Source organism: Colias philodice, chromosome 30 (genome assembly GCF_061535455.1).
Source record: "Colias philodice isolate Cphi_HAF_F1 chromosome 30, ilColPhil1 Martin Lab GWU primary, whole genome shotgun sequence".
NCBI lineage: Eukaryota > Metazoa > Arthropoda > Insecta > Lepidoptera > Pieridae > Colias > Colias philodice.
In genome coordinates this window covers 3,631,655-3,658,043 of record NC_143115.1, presented here as the reverse complement: position 1 = coordinate 3,658,043, position 26,389 = coordinate 3,631,655, and the positions used below count along the sequence as shown (strand labels likewise).

The 26,389-nt window shown below is 32.0% G+C and overlaps 3 protein-coding genes and 2 long non-coding RNA genes across 7 annotated transcripts in view; 3 read left to right on the top strand and 2 right to left on the bottom strand.

Annotated features, from left to right (window-relative positions):
- LOC149475466 (uncharacterized) overlaps positions 1 to 26,389 on the top strand; it is a 66,456-nt gene that overhangs the window by 19,756 nt on the left and 20,311 nt on the right. The window contains exon 1 of one of the 2 annotated variants that reach the window (XM_089713442.1): positions 16,102 to 16,327. The exons of the other annotated variant lie outside the window; for it this stretch is intronic. The gene's annotated coding sequence lies outside the window, so the exon portion shown is untranslated. Of the gene's footprint in view, positions 1 to 16,101; positions 16,328 to 26,389 lie in introns of those variants that run through there. 2 annotated transcript variants of the gene reach the window in all.
- On the bottom strand, positions 5,102 to 12,724 carry LOC149475469 (uncharacterized). The gene is made up of 5 exons (XM_089713270.1): positions 12,712 to 12,724; positions 10,034 to 10,202; positions 9,465 to 9,634; positions 8,769 to 8,935; positions 5,102 to 6,124 (listed from the first exon to the last, which is right to left on the bottom strand). The coding sequence occupies exons 2-5, from the start codon at positions 10,200 to 10,202 to the stop codon at positions 5,923 to 5,925; spliced, it is 708 nt and encodes a 235-aa protein (XP_089569396.1). The 5' UTR covers positions 12,712 to 12,724; the 3' UTR covers positions 5,102 to 5,922.
- LOC149475470 (uncharacterized) lies at positions 7,022 to 8,459 on the bottom strand. Its single transcript, XM_089713269.1, has one exon. It carries the CDS (start codon positions 8,457 to 8,459, stop codon positions 7,092 to 7,094), a length of 1,368 nt encoding a protein of 455 aa, XP_089569395.1. The 3' UTR covers positions 7,022 to 7,091.
- Positions 17,161 to 18,148, top strand: LOC149475468 (uncharacterized). The gene is made up of 2 exons (XR_016318051.1): positions 17,161 to 17,638; positions 17,973 to 18,148. It is a non-coding gene; the product is annotated as an uncharacterized LOC149475468 (long non-coding RNA).
- LOC149475467 (uncharacterized) lies at positions 19,686 to 20,688 on the top strand. 2 transcript variants are annotated; one of them, XR_016318042.1, is made up of 3 exons: positions 19,686 to 19,933; positions 20,075 to 20,255; positions 20,595 to 20,688. It is a non-coding gene; the product is annotated as an uncharacterized LOC149475467 (long non-coding RNA). The 2 variants fall into 2 exon arrangements; XR_016318041.1 differs by having other exon boundaries at positions 19,867 to 20,255.

The window sequence follows — 26,389 nt, the reverse complement described above, 5'->3', positions numbered from 1 at the left end:
CGAAATAACCATAATTCTTTTAGAGTTTGATAAAATGATCAGGCAGGTATTTTCTTTAATCCTCTGAATTCTCGGTTACTAAATTGTATCGTTGAAATTATTCTTAATCGCGTAAATTTAATAAATAATCATATGGAAAACACTTTTCATTTGTTTTTTTACTTTCACGCCCAACTACTATACAATAATTACGTTGTTTCGGTATTTTGACGAGAAAACGCAGGAAACATCCGTTGTATCATTTTAGATAGATTGTATATTTTGTATCTGTAGAATTGAAATCAAAGCTATGTATATGTTGTCTCCATTCTTTTCTTATCGGATTGTTGATCCCAATGTGAATGCGTCACTTAAATTTTATAAAAGACAATTAAGAACATCAAAAATAAAGTGATACGTAAATATTTCACAGTGCAATATATTATATAATTAATAATAATTATATATTTATGAAAAAATAATTACATCAGATTTAATAATAGCAATTGTTTTGAATGTACATAATATGAATAAATGATTACATCATAATAGTAATAATTACAATTGTTTTATTTCCCATTTGTTGCAACCCTAGCATATCTTCATGTAGCAGCAGAAGTACCTACACTGGCGGCGCGGCGGCATCGTGCGACATCAAAGGCATTGCCTTACTAGGTAAGTTTATAATGACTCATTTCTTTTATTATATAATTTACGTTTTACTTTTACAGAATCCGATTCAATGGATTATGAAGACGAGTCACACAACGCCATACGATAGTGATGATGAATGAACATTTCAATAAATGCATGCGTGTTTTTTTATGTTGTTTTGTAATTGTTAATTGTTTCTTAAATAAAGAAATTAACTAAATATTTAAATGATGATTTGTTATTTGCAACACAACTTTATATTTGAGATTCTTTACAAATGTATATTTAGTTTTGTATCATCAAATTTATAAATTTTATTCCATAGTTTTCAAAATTAAATGTAAATGACCATAAAAACATTAATAAAGTAAATCATTGATGTAAGGTCAGGGAACGTAATACATATATACATCTGACCATGTAGAAGCTAAGTCTTGTTGACTGCTGAAGTCTGTAAAGTTTTGTTGTCTGCTGAAGTCTGTACGCAATGAAAATGTCTGCCGTTTCGAAAATAAGTTTTTAAGACCCTAATAAATAAAATATATGTATATATAATGGCAGATCTGGTCAAATACTTTCAAAATTGTATTTTTTTCAGCACTTTCATAAGTGTCTGCCAGAATGTTATCCGCGTGATAATGGTCTGCCATTGTTATTTTCCGATAGTAATAATAATCTATTTTCAAATATCAAAATGGCAGACGTGGTCAAATGGTTTCAAAGTTCGCCAAAAATTTCCACCTGTCTTACCTAAGCGCGCGCCCCGTCCACCACTCTGGGCTTAGTGACTCCTCATCTCATGTATAGTAGGTATAGGGGAATCAACACACAGAAATCCAGCCCCCCTATGCAAGTGGCTTTCTGTTAGCGTAGCGTTCAATAGAATAGACTACGAATGTATGAGATTGACGTAAGCTGTAGATAAACGTATCTCCAGCTTACGTCAATCTCATACATTCGTAGTCTATTCTATTGAACGCTACGCTAACAGAAAGCCACTTGCATAGGGGGGCTGGTCTGGTCAAATACATACAGGTAGCTTTGCGCTAGCTCTCTAGCTATTACTTCTTATGGAGAGAAAACGTAAACATGTACCACGGGCGAAGCCGGGGCGGACCGCTAGTAAATAATAAAATAATAAATAGTGTATTAGATTTGTTATTGTATCTTGTATACCTACGAATAATTATTCTTACGTCTTGTTGGGAAATGTTCAAATACCTACCTATTGAAATAATTTACTGTTACAAATCATTAGTGTTATTAGTTTTGAGTGAATAGGCATGGATCAGAAATTCAGAATATAATATGCTACTAACTACTCAAATACATACATGTTTACACAACAAACACCACTGACCTCTATAACTATAAGTTATAGAGGTCAGTGACCGTCAGTGACAAACACTATGGATACCTACGCTCGCGAATGCAAATTCGGTGATTTACTAATTATTGATACCTAGTCATTGAATTCGTTTTGAAATAGCCTGTACTTTGTAATTTTTAGTGTTATAGACATTTATAAAATGTGGTGCTCATTTTTTTGTAATAAATCATCCCGAACGCTATTGTATTTTCGTTGTTTTATTTCAAGTGAACACCTAGGTATACAATTTTGTCACGAGCCGCCTCTGGCCTCTGGGTGAAATAAACAAGTCAAATGATTTTTGTTCTAATTGTATTTTGGTAGTAGTTTGTTTAGAATTTACATTACCATTGTTTAATTTTTATTTTGTATTTGCAGTAAAATAAAAAGATGAAAAACTTCATTAGGTATATTGTACGACACCTCACTCTGAATCGCGCTAGCGAAATTTTTTCGTTACAGAGCACATATACAACTTTCGGACAATCTTCATTGAGGCCGGCCGGCAAATCGAGTATGTCGAGAAACTTCACTTATTCGATGGAGGTATTCTACCTTCCTTCCTCCACAGTTGTGGGACCCCGACGTGCATTGAACACGCAGCTTTCTGATACTAGTAGCTAAAATCAAAACCACAGATATGTCTGTGATCAAAACCATAATAATATTTTTACCTATTATTTTACTAAAAGTCGAGTGCATCGAAATCGTAAATATGTTTTTCACCTTCCTGGTTTTTATTCCATAGTAAATAGTGTTTTTGATTTGTTGTTGTATGAATAATTATTCTTACTTGTTGGTTATGAAATGTATATTGAAATAATTTACTTTTACAAATCATTAGTGATATTAGTTTTGAGTGAAAATGCTTGGATCAGCATAATATCATATTTGCTACTTCAAATACATGTTTTGATAAAAAAAAAACAATAGTGTAATGTAGGTAATAAAATAAAACTGCGTTTTATTGTAGGTAATCAATTTTGACATTATTTATTTCCCAAAATTACAATAAAATAGTTTACGCCAACAAATATAACTTTTATTTTTATAACAATCCTACTTCCTACTAATGCGAAAGTTCATACATGTTTCAAAAGAAAAACTTTTACTTTTACTATTATTTCAATTTATCCGGTTTAATTAAGACTTAATATTGATACATATGATCATTATAAATACAAATAGGAATTAACAATATAACGAATACGTGGCACAACTAAAATTTTACCGATACCACCCGTGGTCATTCTCCTTTGTGGGTCATTTGTAACAGGATGGCGGTTCTACAGCGAAAAAAGAAAAATGATGGTCAGAACGCTGATACCGGATACCTTAAGATACTGTAATATAAAATATTACTAGATTAGATAAAATATTATAGGTAGTATCTTCACCGTGTGTGACGCGCTTTACATTCACGCCATCTAGAGTTAAATCTTTATCATTTTTGTATACGTCTGTGTGTGTAAACGACCCTGTATGCAATGACAGATGTTAAAACGCATAATTTTACCGAATTGGGTGGATTTTAAGGCAATGATATAACATATTTCAATAAAATATAATATTCAGTAACCGCCATGACTATTCCTAGGTTTGATGACTATTCCAATTACGCAAAAACTCAAATAAACTAGAAATGTAGAATTCAGCGCCATCTAGCGGGATATTGGCTGGGAACAGATCGTTGCAATCACCTTAATGTCATTAATGTTGAGTGACACAAATTTCAACCTTATCTCTATGTGTTGCGTTTCAAATTTATATCTATCGAAAACTAACGCCCTCTGTTGTGGAGTAGCTGAATGTTTTCGAATTTGGAATTTCTGTGCAATGAGAAACAAAACAGCTAATATACCTAGGGATGTTATACTAAAATAAACCGTAACATCGTGCATTAGGGTACATATTGAAATGCTGAATTTATAACCTAAGTCAGTTTTTACTCAAATTAAGGTGTCCAGTCAAAGACATAGTTTACTTGTAGTGTACTGTATAACTATCAGTTTAAATGTGTGGGTTTGGCGACACTGGTTTTCATACTAATTATGACATTATAGCACTTCTATATGTTTTTACTGTTCTGTGTGTAGAAATGATAGTTAGGGTGACCATGAATTTTATTTGACTTTGCACCATCTCACGAATTATGTTACTATGAATGAAAATTATAACTTGCGGTCTTTACACTTTTACGGTGCAATAATATATGACACTATGTTTTAGTTTATTTTTACATAAATTAAATTAGGTAGCGTATTATCAATATAATATTTACTGGACATTTGCAATTTGTCCCTTATTTTGTTAAACTGTGTGTGTGTCACCTAGTTAGAAAGTGATCTACCGCTTCAAAATCCGTTGAGAAGATTTAAAGATTTAAAAATACAAATTATATTTATTTATATACTTAAAAAAAAACAAGTAAACTAAACTAAAGTATACTAAACCCATTAGAAAATAATTTAAATTAGGTTGTTATCAAGTAATTATCTAATTATGTATTAGTTATTAGTTAATAGTTGTATAGCTCTTATTTATTCTGTGTCTACAGGATTGGAAAGAAATAATACAAACTATTTTCTTTCATATAATATTTCAGTTTATTTAACAGTATAATAAAGAGTTTGGAAAATCCAAAAGTGCACGACTCATAATGCTCATTTAATTATGAAATATTAAAAAAAAAACTTATTGTAGTTTTCGTTTTTTATTAATTGCAATTAAACGACACTGAATTAATTAATCATTCGCATTCAGTGACCTACAATCGTCGATTAGAATATTAAAAAAAAAAATTAACTCAAATGATGGATTTTTTCACAAGTTATAGTGTTTTCAGGTTTCACACATGACGGACAGGAAAATTTTTTGACATATTTCGGTGTTTTTTTCCAATTCTATTGAAGTAAATCAATTTTTAAAAAGTATGGGATTAATCTCCATTAAATTATCTCGACAAAAGTATGCAAAATATCTTGATTCCGTGAACTAACAAGGCTATAATAATAAGAATAGCTGCAAAAATGAGGCCAAAAAAATTTTTCGATCGTAAAGCACTCTCTGATGCTTCGCATCATGAGTCGTGCAATAGACTGAACGACTACAATAACATTGCTAATCATACATAATAATAATATGTTCTTATTATTTAACTTTTTACTTTAAAAGTTTTAACCTTAGTTATGTATTCGAGATAATACGCAATAAAGCCTATCAACCAAGTCGTGTCCATAATTTAATAATCTATAAGAATTTTACTGGTTTCTTCATAATGGCAGCACTATTAATCTGTCAAAAGTTTAAACCTTTTGCTCATTTTGCTTAAAACATGCTTGTAACTTATTTTTCACTACGTATTTGCCTTTATTTCTGAAATATCTGTAACATTACTATCATGACGGTATTTTTCAGTACTATAAAGTATAAGGGATACTATAATTACCGCATTTTTTTTAAATTTGCCGCCGTTTTTACGGGACACAGCTCGTTTGACAGACTAGTTAGAACTTCAACGCAGCACCACACACCTGCACACACGTTTTCATACGATAACGGATAAACGGAAGGATATACGAAGAATTCGTATTTACAATGTGCTTCCGAAATACGCTCTGCAATGAGAAAAATATTGTTCAATGAAAATTATTATTTTGCAGCGTCTTAGTTTATATATTTTGTATGGTCGTAAATGTCTAGTTACAAAAAAAGTTTTTTTACCTACGTTATTGTTAATGTCATCGAACATTGCACAAGTTATCAAGCATAGGTACTATGGATTAGGACTATATGGTTTTCGAAAAGACTAGAAATATTTATAAACTCAAAACAACCATTGATATTATATACCTTTATCACATTCAAAACAACACTCATTACACAATTACATCTAGGCATATGTTGAATTAATTATTAATTCATTCAATAACAAGAGCCATTAATTTAGAACAAGTCGTGTTTTCTTCAATGCCGGGAAAATTGAAGCCTTTTCGCGCCAACTCTGCATACGTCATCACAAAAACGTCATGGAATCCCGCCTTTTTGGCCACAGACTGCGACGCGGCGGCCGTGAAAACTGTCGCCGTCACTTTTATGCCTAAGGCCTTGCAGAGCGGTATACTGAAAAAAAATTGTTGTTTACAATGAATTTATCACTCATCAAAAAGGAGTTGGTTACGTACAAGCATACAAGTGAAGCTAATAATAGATAGATAGATAGATAGATAAAACGTTTATTCATAGAACACAATCACACTTACAAATAAAACACAAAAGACAAAAAGCAGTAAAACCACAGTAAAACAATACAGAAAACACTCATACACAGAAAAATTTAAAGTATAACAATTAAACCAATGTGCACAGCGTTCTACGAACAGGCCTTGGCTCAGCATAAATGTCAGAGTTTTTAAAGAGACCCCGACGCTGATATTGTGCCAATGCCTCTTGAGGGCAGAAAATTAAAATAAACTTAAATAAATAGATAATGCAAAGGAGATAAAGGTTAAATATTCATAAAATTATAGTATATCAAAAATATCAATAAACATATAGGTACACAAATGAAAGGGCAATACACAATATAAGAAATAATAATAAACTTCAGGAACCAACAAGCATTCCACAGAAGGTGTGGTAACCCACGGCGGCACGGCAGAAACAAGACTGTGCAAATTAATAAAAATAAACAGAGAAAAATAAATAAATATATCAAAATTATGGAACTGGATTTTTGTATTCCTAAAAGGTAGTCTCGAAAGACAGTTTTGAATCTTGATTTGCAACAAATGTTGCGTATGGGTGGAGGAATGTTGTTCCAACATTTTGTTGCACAGTACTTGAAACTGCCGCGGAAAGCCATTGTTCTATGTTTTGGAACAGCTGTTAATAGCGTGTTAATTAATATTATAACCGCCATTTTGAAATAAAAGGAAAATTGTATTATCAAGATTTTTATTTCTTTTAAACGTTACAAATTTTAAAAGACACAATATTGACCTATAAAAAACTAATTACAAGAACAAAAATTAAACACATTCCGCGCATGATTATAGAATAATTACACTAAAACAACGTAAAAATACATTTAAAATCTATTAAAGTCTGTCTTATCAAGTTTGTGTCGTTGTTTACAGTCAACTTTTACGATCCTCTTTTCTGGCAACACATTACGTTTAATATGATAGATTGGTTGTGCGAATCCGAAGTCCATTTCACAATAATATAAGTGCTTATTCCTATCAGCAGGGTTTGGATAATACGCTGCATATAAAACGTCATCTACTTGATATAATGTAACATCTATCGTATGTTGAAATAACGCACCGCTTAACAACATTCGTTCTATTATAACACAGGTTTCGTGGCCAATCTTATTTCCAAATATGTTGAAAAACCGTAAATAATACGCCTTTTTCAATGTGTTCAATAAATCCTGGAGGCCGTCGTCTGTTATTTTATTAGAAGATACATCTAATGCACGTATTTTTGAAAATGGTAATCCGAAACTTAACGCTTTCGCTCCTGTGTCTTGAACACTATTACCAGCTATGTTTAATAATATTAAAGCAGGATTATTAATTTTAAGATATTCAGCAAATAACTCTGCTCCATAATCACCGATTTTATTATATCCTAAATCCAAGTATAGTAAAGTGTTATTTTTGCGTAGACCACGTATAAAATATTCTACATCATGCCCGATGAATTCATTCTTTTGCAGATGCAATTCGATGATAGTTTTATTTCTCTCTAACAGGTATTCTATGTGATAGGCAAGCCACTTTGTTTCATATGAATATCGATTAAACAATGGTACAACTCGACTCAAATCGAGTACCTTCAAAGTTCTGTTCGCGCCGTGGTCGATTCTCAAAGCCGTAATGATATGGGCTATGCTTGTAAGCGTCTGTCCTGTTTCACCGATATCACAGTACTCAAGACTTTTGTTTTTAACGAGAAAATCTGCGAAATATTCACCACCCTTTGCGCCGAAATCGTTTCCATTGATCCTTAGATATTTGAGTTTCAAAAACTCCGCGTATTTTGATAAATTCAAAATGGACGCCTCCGTTAAATTGTTGTTCATGATGTTCAAGTTTATAATGCTCGATCGGCCTTTCACGAGTAGTTTCTTCAATAGTTTGAAGAAGCCGACGTCTGTTATTTTATTGTACGCTAAATCGAGCCTTGTGATACGCTTCGGAGTATCCCGTATATATAAATATATTGCACGAATATCAGCGTCACAAATGCGTTTTTTATACCGATCGTAGATGTCATTACCTCGTAGTACTAAATAAGCAGTGCCATCAGAATTCCTCTCAGTGAAGAGACCAAGGCGTATTTTATTTATTTCCGTAGATTGCAACGGAGGTGGGTGCCCTGTGATGCGTTTTAGTAGGCCCTCGGTGTCGCAAATACAGCGTTTTTGCTTACGGGGTGGATTTTTCATTTTTGTTTACAATTTGGATGGATTCACAAACATTGGTGGTAATTTTGATTGATTTTATATTTTACTGTCAATTTAACATTTTTTTTTGCTGCCAGTAGGTATTAAAGTCAAATCAATAACATACAAACTTATAAGAATACTCTTTAGAGAAATAAAAACATATTGCAAAACGCTTAGCAAAACGATCTAAATATATAGTTACTCCCTTTTTGGAATTATAGGATAAAAACTGTTCTGTGGATAAAAACCTTGATAAAAACAATTGAACACAGACAACAGAACACGTTTTTTGAGTTGTAATAATATTACCGCGCAAGAAGCATCTCCTTGCCAATCGCCAAGCCTCTCCAAGCTGGGTCTACCACCAGCCCATAAGCTGTCAAGTACTGATTCACACCAAAACGCTCGAAGATATCGACTCCACGGGAAACCATGTCAACAGCGCCGAATAACTTGGCCCAGATCTTGTCTTCGCTCTGTTGAATCAAAAAAAAACGTGTGGCACTCGGGGAGTGGGACTGCCGCGGTAAAGCTATTGCATAGCATTCCTTCAAGCCACACCTCCGCCCGTCGGAGTGGGGAGCGTGAGGTTTTTTTCGTTACGGAATTTCTAGATTCGGTCCCCGCGCTCAAGACCTGCGATAGAAGCTATGCAATAGCTTAAAAAAATATTTCTTACGTACGATTCAACATAACATACGCAAGCAAGATAAAATAATAAAAAAAGAGACAATACCATTATGATATTATTAATAATAATAGGTACCTAGGTATGTAATTTGTGCTAATAAATAAAAAACTTTGTAGTTTACCTACTTATATATGTATCTCCACGGCAGCAAATTTAAAATAAAATAAACATCATAAGCATCGATCTGAAAAGAATAAAATTATAAAAATAAAATTACCAATAAAAAATCTCTACTGACAAAAAAAACATAGGCTGATACATGGGCTCATACCAAAAAAAAAAATGGCGGCAAATTTCACATTGACGTTTCTCACTTTGAATGGTTCTTCTTTGTCGTCCTTCGAAGCTACTGTTAACACGTTGACGCTGATAATTTTTGTCGGTTTGTCTGTGTCTTCTACACAAACTAGAGACAACTTGTCTTTGATGGTATCACGCCACAATTTCTCCAAATTCGCTTGTGCCGTTGGGTATTTGTGGATACCTGAATTAAATAAATACATTTTTAACGCAGCATGAAGGAAGATTTCTTGACATTGCAAAACAAGTAAGTACTTAATTATTTTTCGTGTAAGGATTTTGATTATAATATTATTATACTTATATTATACTTATTATACTTATATAATATTATTATACTTATATAATAATATAATATTCGAAAAAAATCGATCTCGTATGAATTGTTTGAATTTTATAGTATTTTTTGTATGTTTCAAATGAACTATTAATACTAACGTTACGTTAACGTGAAAAATTAAAATGTTTGAAAAAAAGGTAGGTAATAAATAAAAATAAATAAATAAATAAATAAATTTCAACGCCTTCCAAAAAAATGATTACATCAAATGTTGCTAATTTTTTACCCAGGCGCATGTATTACCTATATACTTGCATGGTGGCTCATCAGCCATGAAGTACTTCACCAGGAGCTGAACTGCTGTTCCCACCTGGTCTTCCATCAGGTCCTGAACCCTGAAGTTTGTGCCGCGTGCTGTGAAACGGTGCCATACCGTTGGTAGTGGGATGGAGTCAGGGCGGCGATAGACCATCTGGGGTTTAATAGTTATATAATACTATACTAGCTGTGCTCCGCGGTTTTACCCGCAGAGATGATACACCTACAACCTTCATCGATAAATGGGCTAACTAACAACGAAAGAATTTTTCAAATCGGACCAGTAGTTCCCGAGATTAGCGCGTTCAAACAAACAAACAAACTCTTCAGCTTTATAATATTATTAGTACATTAGTAGACATATTTTGTATAGATAAAGCCGATTATTGGAATCTTGATTCGAATTAATTGGAACCAGGGTCGATTCGGATAATCAGACATAGACTGGTAATAAAGAAAACCGAACTAACACACATAGAATAAACTTTTTACGGAATCCACGCGTCACGTCAAATGTATTATGCCTCTAGCTTTCAACCAACAGTTTATTATAATATATCGGACTATAAAATAAAATAACAATTACTGAATTTTAATTGAAGTGAAACTTCTTTATCGGGGTTGGAAAAAAATTTTGTGAACATTTTTTCGTTACGCGTGACATTTTTCCGTTACGCGCCATCTTTTTCTTATCCCTACCACGCGTGATTCGACGTATTTCTGTAAAGTTGCATATAGTAAATTATTTTTTGAAAAATAAGGTCATAAAGAAGTTTCACTTCTTACGTGTGTACCTACACGCACACATTTTTTTAACTTTACGCTTTACGCTTAGGACCGACTCAATAATCGGTAGGTAATAACTAATAACTAATATCACACGCGTGAAATTATTGTAGTCTATCTGTTAATCCGTTTTATTATATTATTTCGGTAATCGGTAGTCGGTACCAAGGTTCAAAATAATCCAATCAATCCGTAGGTATTTATACGACCTCCTACTTCCAGACAGTTTACGCTGTGAATTGAATTGACTGGCAAATTCATATTATGAACGCAATATGTAGTTAGATATAAGTTATAGTACGACATAAAAGAGATGAAATTAATTATTTTGGAACTAATTCGTTTTTCATTACCTGGCAACCCTGAATTGGCAATGTAGCTGTCAAGTTGAATAAAAATTTTTTGTTTTTTTCGTGAAGTGGAGAATTATTGAGATAAAATTGTTATTTAGAACAAGAAATTTAAATAAAAAAGGAGTCATCATGAAAAAGGTTAAACGTAGCGGTGTCCGTGATGTGGTGTATAAAGTTTTTATTCGGTGTTTGTCCGAATTTCAAGCTGGAAATTTATTGACTGATTTGGAAAACGTTTACAAACGTACATCAGAATATACCGGTGAGATTCCATTTATTTTTGCTCAGTACTACGTAAAATAGAATATTCCATTAGTGACGAGTGTTTAATGTATGTATGTATGGCGATTATTACGTTTTCGCAATTTAATTTGAGGTTATTTGTATGTAAACAAAAACTAGTTTTTATAGTGCGACCAGCACAATTTGAGTCAAGAAGTTATATCCAATCCAACCAGCCTCAAATAAAGTACCTAGTTTAAATTTTACTACATAGTATAGTGATAACTGTTTTCATACAGCTATCTATCTATTAATCAATCAAACCATAAGAAAAAAAATCATATTTACTGTATCATATTTACAGATACTGAAGATGCCGCGTACCCTCTTGCCAGTACTTCGAAACAGATTGATGATCAGTCCTTTGAAGGAGTAGAATATTTAAATTTTGATGAATTATATTAATGTACAAAATTTATCTACAAAAAAAATAAAAATATGTGGTTTTCAAATCGCCTTGTTTTTTTCTACCCGACGGACCCAGAAAGAGGGTAATGTGTTTGAGCTGCATGTATGCTTGTTTGTTTGTATGTTTGATTCTATGTGCGCCTCTGCAGTCTAAACACTTGACCGATTTTTATAAAATAACTAATTCCAAATACATTTAAGTAAAATTTGACCTAGGTAGTTAGGTCAATTAAAATACTAATGTATTTTTGTCTTAAATATTTTACACTATTGCTACAATGAAACAATTATAACGGTTTAAATCGCGGTATTTATTTTAGATTATATTATATAGATTTTTGGATTTTTATTCTATAGTATCAAGATCGCTTGCGTCGCAGTATCAGTGTTGCTATATGAGCGACGGTGGCGCCCTCATTTATTTTCATCTCTTTTGTGTCGCACTGTACATATTATGTAAAATTGAATTGTAATATTGACAATTTTAAAAGAAAAACTATGGACTTTCTTGCCGTTTCTTCTCCATAGATGCTGCTATCCGAATCGGTGGTAAATGTTATAAATATGTAATGACGATTCGAAAGTGCTTCTAAAATAAGTCTAATTGAATAAATAAATGTTTGTTTGAAATAGCCATGGTTGTAATAGTACCTATGTATGCTGAAACTATGTTTGCATGAATTCGCGTTTTTAGATTTTGAATTTATATAAATTTTTAAGTTCGGTTAATTTGTCTTGAAAACGTAATAAACAAATTACAAAAAAAATGTCTTCCCTTTAATATGTAATAAAAACAGGCTTCATTAATAAACTAAAAGACCGTGTTAATCTTACCTTGCGGTTTGCTTGCAACTGGCCAACTGTTGAGGTGTCTCTGCCGGAACGGTGGAAATATGGCAAAGCCTAAGGGTGAGTTAGGGTTGGTGTACACTGGGAACTTTATATCTATTCTACACTTACCAACTTCCTATCCTACTAATATTATAAACACGAAATTTTCGTACAAATGTTCCATATGTATGTTAGGTACCCTTTCAAGCGATACCCACTGATGACTGAACGGATTTTGATACAATTGTAGGTATATGTCGTTTGTAGAAAATATTTATCTAAGATGCTAGAATACGTAAGTCAGAATTACTTATTAAGGTGACATTTTTATCTATACTAATATTATAAAACTGAGAAGTTTGTTTGTTTGAACGCGCTAATCTCAGGATTCCTGAGTCAGGAACTACTGGTCCGATTTGAAAAACTAATTCGGTGTTAGTTAGCCCATTTATCGAGAAAGGCTTATATAGGATATATCATCATGCTAAGACCAACAGGAGCGAAGCCACGCGGGCAATACCGCGAGGCATAGTTAGTTTTTAATAAACATAGTAAGTATAAAAAAATTCTCAATGGAATTTGTAACCCAGTGTGCTACCAACCTAACCGAATACCACCATAATCCAATACAGCCGCTAAACGGAATTTAATTCGTCTAAATTATTTCCTTCACCATCATATTGCGAATTGCGATCGCCTGTGCCCTACAGCTCAGTGGTTGATGTCATTGCTTATGAATAGAGATGGCAGTTCATACAAAATAGTGGAAAAATAGTCGTATTAGAAGGTTGAAATTCGCAGAGTTGATGTTTCTTTTAACTAGCAGGTAAGTTACACAGAGCATGATAGAAAAACTAATACACACATCGATAAAATCTAGAGATATCTTGTATTGAATCAAATATCTAAAAATCTGTGTAGAATTATTTAATGTTATAAATGAAAAAATTATAGCTGTAAATGTAAATGTTTTGCTAATATGTGTTAGTTTTTTGTTAAAATTTAGTTAAACATACTTGCTTTCCGCTAGCAGCTTCGCCCGCGTAGTTAAAGAAAAATCCGCGTAGTTCCGTTCCCGTGGGACTTCCGGAATAAAACTATCCTATTTTTTTTTTTTAGGGACAAGTAGGTGATCAACCTTCTGTGTCCTGCCAGACCGAGATATATTTTTTCTTCGTCTCCACCGGGAATCGAACCCAGGCCCCTCGGTTCTAAGCTCACGCGTCCACCACTGTACCAAGGAGACAGTTATACATATAGATTTTTCAAGCATTTTACATAAAAAATTAACAGGGAAGAAGATATCAGATTAGGTTTTTCTAAAACAACATGTTGAATATTATAGAACTGTAAACATAGAAAAAAAATACAAGTTACAAGAATTATTAATTACTAGCAATGCCCTGCGGTTTCACCCGCATAGATAGCGATATCTTTACAGTGAAAAGTCTACTATAGGTCGGACATGAAAATCACCTTTACCCCGTCCCGCACTACGGCCTTTTTTTTTTTGTTTTAGTGGGGAAATCTTTCATAGATACCCACGGCCTCCAGGGGAGGGGCCGTGGGTTATATCGGATTCCTACCGACCAAAACCCCACTGTGTTCCGTCAAGACGCATATTGGTAGAATTCCTCCGTGACCCCCGCACTACGGCCTGCTCGAACAGTATACCTACTATTTTCTGTAGATTGACACTTTTAAATTCGTTATAGGTATCTTTTGAATGGAATATCCAATTCTTTTCATTTAAAAAGTATTTTGCTGGTATTGAAACAGTCTATAATAAAACATCATTTAATGGGATAAGGATTAATATATGTATATGGATAACATGGTTTGATTACTGTCGGCACTTCTATTTACTTTGAAAACGTAAAAAAGTTGTTGTAGTAACATAACTACTGAAGATGGACATATGGCCCAGTAGACAAAGTAACAATTACAAAACGATAACGAAGTTAGAAATCGCAAAAATGTATGGGATTGACATACGCCGCGTTAGATCACGTGGTCTATCTAATGTCAATCCCATACATTTTTGCGATTTCTAACTTCGTTATCGTTTTGTAATTGTTACTTTGTCTAAGGCCCATGGTATCGGCTATCGCGGACTTTCTTGTAGATATTGATCCATTCTATAATACTGTAGAACATTTTTTTGTTCTATCTTCAATAGATTCCGCAGCGCACGCGATGACAGAAGTTTTATTGAGGATTTTTTTACACCTTGGGTTACATTATTGCATTTTTGGTAAGGATCTCTAATTTTTTTGAAAATGCAATATAGCCTATGTTGCTCAGTAAAGATGCAGCTTTCTAATGGTGAAAGAATTTTTGAAATCGGTCCAGTAGTTTTTGCGTGAAAACCATACATACATACATACTTACATACATACTTACAAACTTTTCCTCTTTATAATATTAGTATAGATATAGATAATTTCTTTTATCTCCAGTTTTCATATCTGCGACGCCATTTCACATCACAAAATATATATGAGTGCTTTTTTGAAATAAAGTCGGGAACATTCCTATTCAGTGTCGATAGGATCTTTGTTTGAAGGTACATAAAGTGCGTTGTTTGGTGTTTCACGTGAGCTGGGTAGGGTAAATACACCAATAATGGTCATTTCCTTACGTAAAAAAAAATAATGGTTTCATGTCAATTCAGTTTATTTCTAATCTATATAGCATACAATATTCAATATTATCATGATCTTGCTACCTAAGTTTTATGGATGGCAGAGTGTTTTCCGATTTAATTTGCGTTTATAGATAATTTACCTAAAATAATTATATAGTTTAACATCATCTTGACATGCCCATGAAATAATATGTATGGAAATTTTTATTAAAACTAATATGTGAAGTTTTGAAACTAATTAAATAACCTAAATTCTTCGAAATTATTATTTTCTGCATAACTGAAATTGATGATACATTGTAGCTTTAATATTAATCAATACAAAATATTTTATATATCACTTCAACCATTCTTGACTCTTGAGTTAAGTGGTGTAACTAATCCGACTTTTTTTATAATTGCGTTCTAATAAAATATAGGTACACTTTACGTATATTTTCTTTCAACTTACACATCATCTTTATGTACGAATACAAGGCGAAAGTATTTTCTTGTTTGGTTTACGCCAGCCTGTCTGCGTCTGCCACGAGCTGAAAGGTATTCGAAAAGTTAGGATTAACAATATAATCAATAACATTCGCGTTTTAAATACATTAAAAAATTTCAATTTATTAATGACAAGTTTCATGCGCGTTAATATGTAGTTAATGTTTTTGTAATCCTTTCATGACATTTACCCTATAATCAATTCGTACTTCGTACTTGGCAAATCGCCATATTGGCTTTTCTCCAGAACAAAACTTTCATGTTGCAACAACAGTTCCAATTTGATCAAGTTACTGAACGGACGTCGCATCTCTGATATTAATAATCTGTATTATTGAACGTTTTGTTTTATCTGCACCCTCGTGTTCTTCGGTCATTGCTGTCAAAAAAAGCGCGCGAACAGCGAAGTGTTTTTTTTCCAAGATATTTTTGACAAAAGCTTTGTGCGCGTGTTTTGTTTTGAAATTTGAAGTTGACTGCAATTCGGTAAGTCTGAAATCTATTTAATTATAATTTTGGTGCTAAATTAATATTGAAATATTGCATGCCATTTTGAGTTATATGAGATATTTAATAAATAAAATAATAGGACTAGGCATGTTGTGTTGTGATCGAAAAATGGATTAAATTATATCCATAAATTATGTTATAATCGTATTGGACTTATTAATTTATGAATTTGAAATTTTTATCACGAAATGAACCGCACACGCTCGCTATAACTATAATTAATTATTGAAATAACATGCGTTAGACTAATAATTCTAAATTCGATCATTTCAACAACGATAGATCAAGATGGCGATGAAAAATACATTAGAGAAAACCACATTATATTAGTATTAGAGAAATAACGATAACTCATTCCTATACATATCTATATATCATCGAGATAAAAGACAGCCTATTGCGTGAACCAAGCGTGAACCTATATTATATTCTAATAACCAAACATCGATTCAAAACAAATATAAATTTATGCGATTTATTATTGAAATGTTGGAATGCAGATGTCTTGTTGTAACTATGATAAAAATTTTTTGATACGTAAATGTATAAAGCCAGAACCTGCACAAACTTTATTAAAAAAAAAGACGGGTTACACTCCGGGAGTGCCGGCAGAAGTGAAAACTTGATTATTAACGTTCAGCATGTTTGATATTTTGGAATGGTATCCGTCTATAAGGGCTAAAAAAATCCGTCTTACGCTTTTTCGATCAGGCCACGACGTGTCCTAACGCGAGTTTAAGATTTTATACCCAACGCCGCTAAAGAAGTTTTCACTTCAAAAAGACGGGTTGCACTCCGGGACTCGGGAGTGCCGGCAGAAGTGAAAACTTGATTATTAACGTTGAGCATGTTTGATATTTTGGAATGGTATCCGTCTTACGCTTTTTCGATCAGGGGGGTAACCGGCATCTCTTATAGCAAGCTTATTATAACATTACTATGTCTTTTCGTACCGTGAGACCCTTAACGCAAGCTTATTGCAGCGTTAAACTGATTTTGTTTTTCTAGCAATTTTGATGACGTCACTCGTAATAGTTCACTCAATTATTGGGACCGGTGCGAACTGCGATCTATTTGACAATTTGACAGTTATCAGATAATAATAGAACTTTACATCGGCTTGTTCGAAGAAAAGGCTTCAAACCTTTTGATTTAAGAAGAATCGTGTACCTAAATAGTAAACAACTGCGTAATCATCACGAATCCCTATGAGATATGGGGGCATCATATGAACAATTTGAAAATACAATATAACCTACAGATTTATCTGTGTAAGATAAAAGTAATGTAAGTACCATACCCAATGCAAATCTATTTAAAAATACGTCTGTATAAGTACACAATACACATTCTCCACTTGTTATTTCTCTGTATAATAAAATGCAACTCTACTTATTCCCTAAACATAAATTTTATCTAATACTTAATGTAAATCTATAAAATGATTGTTTATTATTTCTTCATAATTCAATATATTTTATCATGTTATTATTTACCTATATAGAATATAAGACTATAAAAGTAAATCTACACTCAAATGCACTACCCATATTATACTTATGTAGTCTGTTGTTAAGGATCTCATTTAATTTTGAGAAATAAAACTATTATTTATTTCCAGATTCTACAATCAATTCCGAGCACAAGGAATAAGATTACCCAGAGTAACCACATGGAAGCATTGATAGTATTCAAGAAGCCATAGTGCCAGCGCAACATGAATATATTTTTTTCAATAGGAAGCAATATCATACTTTAAATGTTTAAGTGCAATAAAAAACATTTATAAATCCAAAATCTTTATTTAGTCCTTTTTATTTATTTATTGACAAATCATTTGCTCCTTTACTTCTCTTGATATCATTTATATAAAAAAAAGTGATAAAACATGGAAGTATTCGAAATTAGATTCAATTCTATTTAACTTAAATATTTATTAAAAACAATTAGGTAGATATATAACTCAAATCCAAATTTGTAAGTAAATAGCATATTAAAAACACCCTTGATTAAAAAAATTAAGTTTTATTTATAGTATCAGCCTTTAAAACTTAAAATGCAATAAATAAAAACTTTATATTTACATCACAATGAATAATTCCAGCACTAATAGTTTAATGGTATTTATATTTTTATTTTAAATTTAAATCAATTATTGTATTTGCATAATATAGAGTAGATAAATAATTTAAAAACTTGCAGTACTTATGTATACTTTATTTCATTTTTATTAAACTTAAAATGAAAACAATGTAGGTACTATATTAAGGTACAATTAAATTTTTACATTTTCAGATGTATGATACAAATATGAATATTTTAAGTGTAGACTGTAGACATGGTGGCGCCTCCCCCAACTTGAAGTTCTCACTACCACATGATCATCTCCCAAGCCGGTACTTCCTTGTTCAATGTTTGGGCAAGCCGGCAATCAACACAACTGTGAAAGATAAATTGGATTTAAACTGATTCTTTGTTGCTTTAAAATTTAATATGTACATTTAATTAAAGGGCTTGTCATGGTGTATGTAAACGTCTAAAAAGAAGTTTTTTAAACAATGTCGGTATGGTTTGTTAAATACCTTATTTGTTAATCATTTTTAAGTATTTCAACGTTTTAGTTGTTTATCTTGCAATTCTTAATATTGTATTAAAAAAAACTTAAATGTGTAGGTACAATGCCTTAGAAAACTTTTAATATAAGTAGCTTCTAACCAAACATGAAACATGCTTATAAATTAATATAAATATTTACTTTTGACCAGCTGCTCTAGTTTTTGTGAACTCCCAAATCATTTGCACTTATACTTTCAGAGAATTCTATCAACTTCATCTCAGCATAACTTTTAACTCGTTGGGAGTTATTTATGTACCTTTGTCTTTGTAACTTCAGGATCAGGGAGCTTCGCGCACTCTGCACAATGTTCTGCTGCAAGTTAAATAAAAATTACTTCAATTAAGTAACAATAATCAAAACAGACGAAATCATGCAAAAACCAATACTTTATTCGTAAAAATATATCTGTGTAATCATAAATCGTCCAATGTTTTAGATATATTTATTACTCGTATATTATCTTACCTTGCTATTTCAATTGCTCTTTCATGCATTCTTTAATGCATATTACTTATCTTTCGCAATTTTTCAATTTGATTTATCCAAATTTTAGATAATAATACGAGGTCAGTGATTATGACATTTGGATTTTTGACGTTTAATAATTAATTTTCAATCACCGCCATTTTTATAATAACAACCTTGTTTTGTTGAGTTCACAAAATAATCTTACTTTATTTTGGTACCGCGAGCCTTTAAAACATGATTACTATACGATTGCCTACAATGTCCAATGACCGAATGAATTCCGAAGTTTTGTCTATTTTTTTAAGATTAATGGCTTGGCTACGAGGCTTTTAGGCCAAGTCGTAATGATTTGTATCGAACATTAAACGTCAAAAATCAAAATGTCATGTCACTGTCCTCATAATTCATAAAAATTTCAGAAAAACTTAAACTTAAATATGTGAATCTCATCTCTGGATAAATGAGAAAGTGCGAAAAAGCAATATTGAAATAGCAAGGTAAGATAAAGTACGAGTAAGGACGATTTATGATTACAGACTACAGAGATATATTTTTACGAGTAAAGTTTTGGTTTTTGCATAATTTCGTCTGTTTTGATTATTGTTACTTAATTGAAGTAATTTTTATTTAACTTGCAGCAGAACATTGTGCAGAGTGCGCGAAGCTCCCTGAACCCGAAGTTACAAAGACAAAGATAGATACATAAATAACTCCCAACAAGGTAAAAGTTATGATGAGACGAAGTTGATAGAATTCTCTGCTGAAAGTTTAAGTGCAAATGATTTGGGAGTTCACAAAAACTAGAGCAGCTGGTCAAAAGTAAATATTTATATTAATTTATAAGCAAATCTATCTATGTTTGGTTAGAAGCTACTTATATTAACAGTTTTGTAAGGAATTACACACCTACACATTTAACTTTTTTTTAATACGATATTAAGAATTGCAAGATAAACAACTAAAACGTTAAAATACTTGAAAAATGATTAACAAATAAGGTATAATTAACAAACCATACCGACATTGTTTAAAAAACTTCTTTTTAGACGTTTACATACACCATGACAAGCCCTTTAATAATAAAAGAAACATATTAAATGTACTTATTAAATTTTAAAGCAACAAAGAATCAGTTTAAATCCAATTTATCTTTCACAGTTGTGTTGATTGCCGGCTTGCCCAAACATTGAACAAGGAAGTACCGGCTTGGGAGATGATCATGTGGTAGTGAGAACTTCAAGTTGGGGGAGGCGCCACCATGTCTACAGTCTACACTTAAAATATTCATATTTGTATCATACATCTGAAAATGTAAAAATTTAATTGTACCTTAATATAGTACCTACATTGTTTTCATTTTAAGTTTAATAAAAATGAAATAAAGTATACATAAGTACTGCAAGTTTTTAAATTATTTATCTACTCTATATTATGCAAATACAATAATTGATTTAAATTTAAAATAAAAATATAAATATCATTAAACTATTAGTGCTGCAATTATTCATTGTGATGTAAATATAAAGTTTTTATTTATTGCATTTTAAGTTTTAAAGGCTGGTATTATAAATAAGACTTTATTTTTTTAATCAAGGGTCTTTTTAATATGCTATTTACTTACAAATTTGGATTTGAGTAATATACCTAATTGTTTTTAATTAATATTTAATCAAAATAGAATGGAATCTATTTTCAAATAATTCCATGTTTTATTACATTTTTTTATATATATAAATGTTATCAAGAGAAGTAAAGGAGCAAATGTTTTGTCAATGAATAAATAAAAAGGACTAAATAAAGATTTTGGATTTATAAAATATGTTTTTAATTGCACTAATACATCTAAAGCATGATATTGCTTCCTATTGAAAAAAATATAGGTATTCATGTTGCGCTGGCACTTTATAGCTTCTTGAATACTATCAATGCTTCCATGTGGTTACGCTGGGTAATCTTATCCCTAGTGCTCGGAATTGATTGTAGAACCTGGAAATAAATAATGGTATTACTTCTCAAAATTAAATGAGATCCCTAACATAAGTATAAGTAGTGCATTTGAGTGTAGATTTACTTTTAAGTGTTTTATTATACATATAAATAATATAACATGATAAAATATATTGAATCAAGAAGAAATAATAAAGAATCTTTTATAGATTTACATTGAGTAGGTATTAGATAAAATTTATGTTTAGAGAATAAGTAGGGTTGCATTTTATTATATAGAGAAATAACAAGTGGTATTTTTAAATATTCTCTTAAGATTTGCATTGGGTATGGTACTTACATTACTTTTATCTTACACACATAAATCTGTAGGTTATAATTGTATTTTAAGATTGTTCATATGATGCCCCCATATCTCACAGAGACTCGTGATGATTGCGCACTTCGCAATAATAAATTATTTACACGATTCTTCTTAAATCAAAAGGTTTGAAGCCTTTTCTTGGAACAACCCGATGTAGTTATGTTAATTTTGCATTTTTAGTTTAATAAATGTATTATCTTCTTTAAAAGCTTCATTTCTTAAATAGATTTCCAACTACATACGTCTCACTTAAATTTGATGTGTATTCTTTTAATAATATTCAAAATAATGTTATAAAAGTTCCATATTTACAACTTCACTAAAATTGCTTAAAACTGTCATTATTGACATTATAACAAGAATGCTAAATGTCAAAGAGAGCGTGCCGGTTCCAATTTTTCGATTGACGTCTCGAAACCGCTCGAAACAGTCTTGTTGCAATTGGTTTACATATGTTTTAGAAGGTCCCGGTGCCAAAAAAGTAAGATTAGTTTGTGAACGCAACAAAACGTACCCATAATAAGACTGTTATTCTAAAGGTGCCGGTTACCCCCCAGGTCACGTGTCCTGACGCGAGTTTACGATTTTATACCCAACGCCGCTAAAGAAGTTTTCACTTCAAAAAAGTTACAATGAAACTTAAACAGTCGTACGGAGCGAAATTAAGTTGATAGACAGTCTTTTATTGATAATCATTAAAAAAAGTCGATCATCTTAATTCGAATGTTATACCTCTCGGAATCGAGAATAAAGACAAATTTTGAATGGACTAACAACCAGACCATATAAACAGTCTGACAGGTCTGACACTTTTCCATAGAGTATATTAATAATTATTATATCTTATGCCCCACTAACTCAAATAAATCGCAAACAGAAACGTATTTAGGTAGGGAAAACATTCATTAATCCTGATTAATCCCATTCAAAGAGCATGTAAACAGGGGCGTTTATTTCGAGCGTGCGTTTATAAACACACGCCTACGCCTTTGTGTTGCGGATTATAAATATTTTGAACTTAATATTACTTTGTTCTGGTTGCAAGTGTTTAATGCGTCTGCCTGCTACTTTGTCCACTATATGGGTAGGAACTAGGAAATCCATGTGATAAATTATATAGGCCTATACTTTTGGTGTGATCGCAACAAATCGCTGCTAATATAAAATGCTTTCAATTAACTTTACAATTTTTACAAATTCACAAAGAAATATTGTTAAATACCATTAGTGTCCTTCAATATCTATACATATAATAAATCTGTAGAAAGGTCAATTCTGTACATTGAAAATATTGAAAAAATAAATAGCAGGGGGTGTTACTGGGTCGATACCAAACCCAAATATGTGATTAAAAAAATTTTTGTCTGTCTGTCTGTCTGTATGTGAAGGCATCACGTAAAAACTAACAGTTCGATTTCGATGAAACTTGGTATAATTATACCTTATTATCCTGGGCATAAAATAGGATACTTTTTATCCCGGAAAAATACGTAGAAATAAATAAATCTTAATTTTTCCGCGCGGACGGAGTCGCGAGCGGAAGCTAGTCTATACTATATGTGAACAACTAAGTACAATTTTATTTTACACGATTCACCGAAAATTAAAAGAGACTCCGTTCGGTATATTTTTTTTTCGATTTCTTTTTTTAATTTTTACAGATATAATCCAAATTCAAACGGAGACAGATCCAACACACGAAATCGTTAAAATCTGCTCTAAAAGTGATATAACTAATAAAAATTTTTTGTTGTTTAATTAGACTTGCTGCGTAGAGTATTGCCCCGTTTTTCCAGAAATACGTGTAACGATGCCAAAAAGTTTAGTGTCATGGCCGGGGTCAACGTCTGGATTCTATTTTAAGCGGCCATTTTGATAGTCAGACTTCATGCGTTGCCTTGGTACTTGCAGACATTTTTGTACTTATTTGTATGAAATGTTTAGCTTCGAAATTTTCCATGAATTATTACTTTTTCTGTTTATTTTTTAGAATAAACAGGCTATGCTATTGTAAGAATATGAAAGAAGCAATAAATTTAAATAATTTGACGATATTAATACCTACATAAAAAGCAGTATTTTCATCCAAATACATAACTCCATTGCAAGGTTATTTCAACGAATCTGATGTCAAACTATACAGGTTTCTATAGCAACAGTGCTCACATTGGCAGACGCTTCTAAGACACGACGTCTAAGATGACCTTGTAAAGACGTCATTCATATAATTTCATCGACGATCAGTTCCTATTTATCGTAAATAATTACATAAAGTAAACGGTGTTATAGTTTGTAGTGTCGCCAAGTTTATTTGAAGATTATAAACTAGCTATTGGCCGCGATTTCTCTTGATTTGATAATATTAATCAATATAGACCATTCTACTAAATGCCTGAAAAAAATATTGTAGTGTAAGCAATATTTAGTTAATCTAGTAGCGCAATGCCTTTCACTCATCGGAAATGTTCCCAAATAACTTGAAAACATTCTACAAGCTTTAAAGAGACAGACAGACGCGTAGGGCAATTTACTATAACTATACATATAGATATCTAAATTATCAACAATAACAATAAATAATTTGGAAAATCCAAAAGTGCACGCCTCATAATTTTTTTTTAATAAATATTTATTAATTATTATTTTTGTTTATTTAATAACAATTAAACCACATCGAATCAGACCCTGAAAAATGAAAGGGTTCTATTCCTGAGCATACTCAAGCGTAAGAGAAAAAAAAGACTCGATTAGTAAAGTATTTCGGTCGCTATCGTGTTAACAAGAAAAAGGATCCGCACATACAGACACACGGACGTCCAAGACAGAACTTTTTTAAACTGTTTTTTAACTAGTTTAAATAATAAAAATGACATCAAAAATATCATGAACGTTAAAAATAGTGTTTTTTCTTAATATGTGTGTGTATGTATTATCTTACAAGTGCAATGTATGATACATAAAGACATTTTAAGTTTGAAAAATCAGATGTTTTGCGCGAAGTGACAGTAGTACCCACCTCAACGCTTCGCTTATGAGGCGTGCAATAGTATCACAAGATCATTCCGCATTCATAACGCAGCCAAGTTCGATGTCAAATCATGTTTACATAAGCTGTCACTTTTAAATGAAGCGAGATAGAAAGAGACAAGCAATCATCAATCATCGCTTAAGAATCTCAGGTGAAAAATCATTTGGCTCCATATTGTCTTGTTCCGATAGCCAAAGGCGCATGATAACAGCTGATGAAATCTAAACAAATGTATTGCTACACATGCTAGGCCATTTTGCGTTTTAAACCGGCATGTCAAAGATTTAAAGTTCGACGACATGTGACATCTGCTGCACATGGCCAGGATTGTGGCCTGTACCCTCATAGAAGGTCCGTGGCACGGTTTATGAGCTTTCCACCTGCGGCTTCGCCCGCGTTTTCAAAGAAAAACCCGCATAGTTCCCGTTTCCGTGGGATTTTCGGGATAAAACCTATCCTATGTGTTAATCTAAGTCACCCTCTATATGTGTGCTTAATTTCATTTCAATCGGTTCAGTAGTATTTGCGTGATAGAGTAACAAACATACACATACACATCCATCCTCACAAACTTTCGCATTTATAATATTATTAGTAGATTGTGTGATCAACCTTCTGTACGCTGCCAAATTCCAAAACAATATAAAGTCCAAAAACCGTGTTTTATGAATAAATCATTAAGTTATAATGAGGATTATACGACATAAACATGAAGCTGGTACACCTTAAAACAAATACAATATAGTAGACGAAGAAACATTTATAACAAAGACACATAAAATATCGCTGATACTCGAGAAATACATTAAGAAAAGATAACTAATTCCAAAACTGTCGGCCTCAGACAAGGAAAGAAGGATTTAATTGGCCTTAGATCATTTCATCAAATATCATTTCATCAAAATCTTCATTCAACAAAAACATCATAAAATTAGTAACAAAGACGCGTCAAATACAAAGCAGAATAACGACAAATACTTGAGGAAATCTGTAACAAAGATGCGTAGAATGAAGAAAAATTGGTGCTTCACAGAAATCCCCCTGATGTCATACCTTGTACCAACTTGGCAGTGATTTCTGGAGCTATGCCACGATATAGCACGTGGCCAAGAGTCTTTGATGTGGTCACGATTGATTTGATCATGTGTAGTTAAAATATGGAGTTCACGTGAGAGTTGCGTAAGATTTTTTGTTTTGTGCAGTTTGGTGGTAGTGGTGAAAGTAGAAAAGTTAATATTAATTAGGACATATTCCTATTTTCACTTCCAATTAAGTCTCATATTTTTTCGATGAAATCAGAGGTCTGGATAAAAATATAACAATGATGGTAACTTATGAAGTTATGAGGTTAGGAATAATACGTTTCTCATTTCGGAAAATTGTGAAAGTTTCTCTATATCTTCCTAATATGCATGTTTAAATGCGTTTGTTTGTTACTCCTTTACATAAAATTGTTGACCCGATTTTTATGAAATTTGGCACACATAGGGGGTAACTTGGATTAACACATCCATACTAATATTATAAATGCGAAAGTAACTCTGTCTGTCTGTTACTCAATCACGCCTAAACTACTGAACCAATTTGCATGAAATTTGGTATGGAGATATTTTG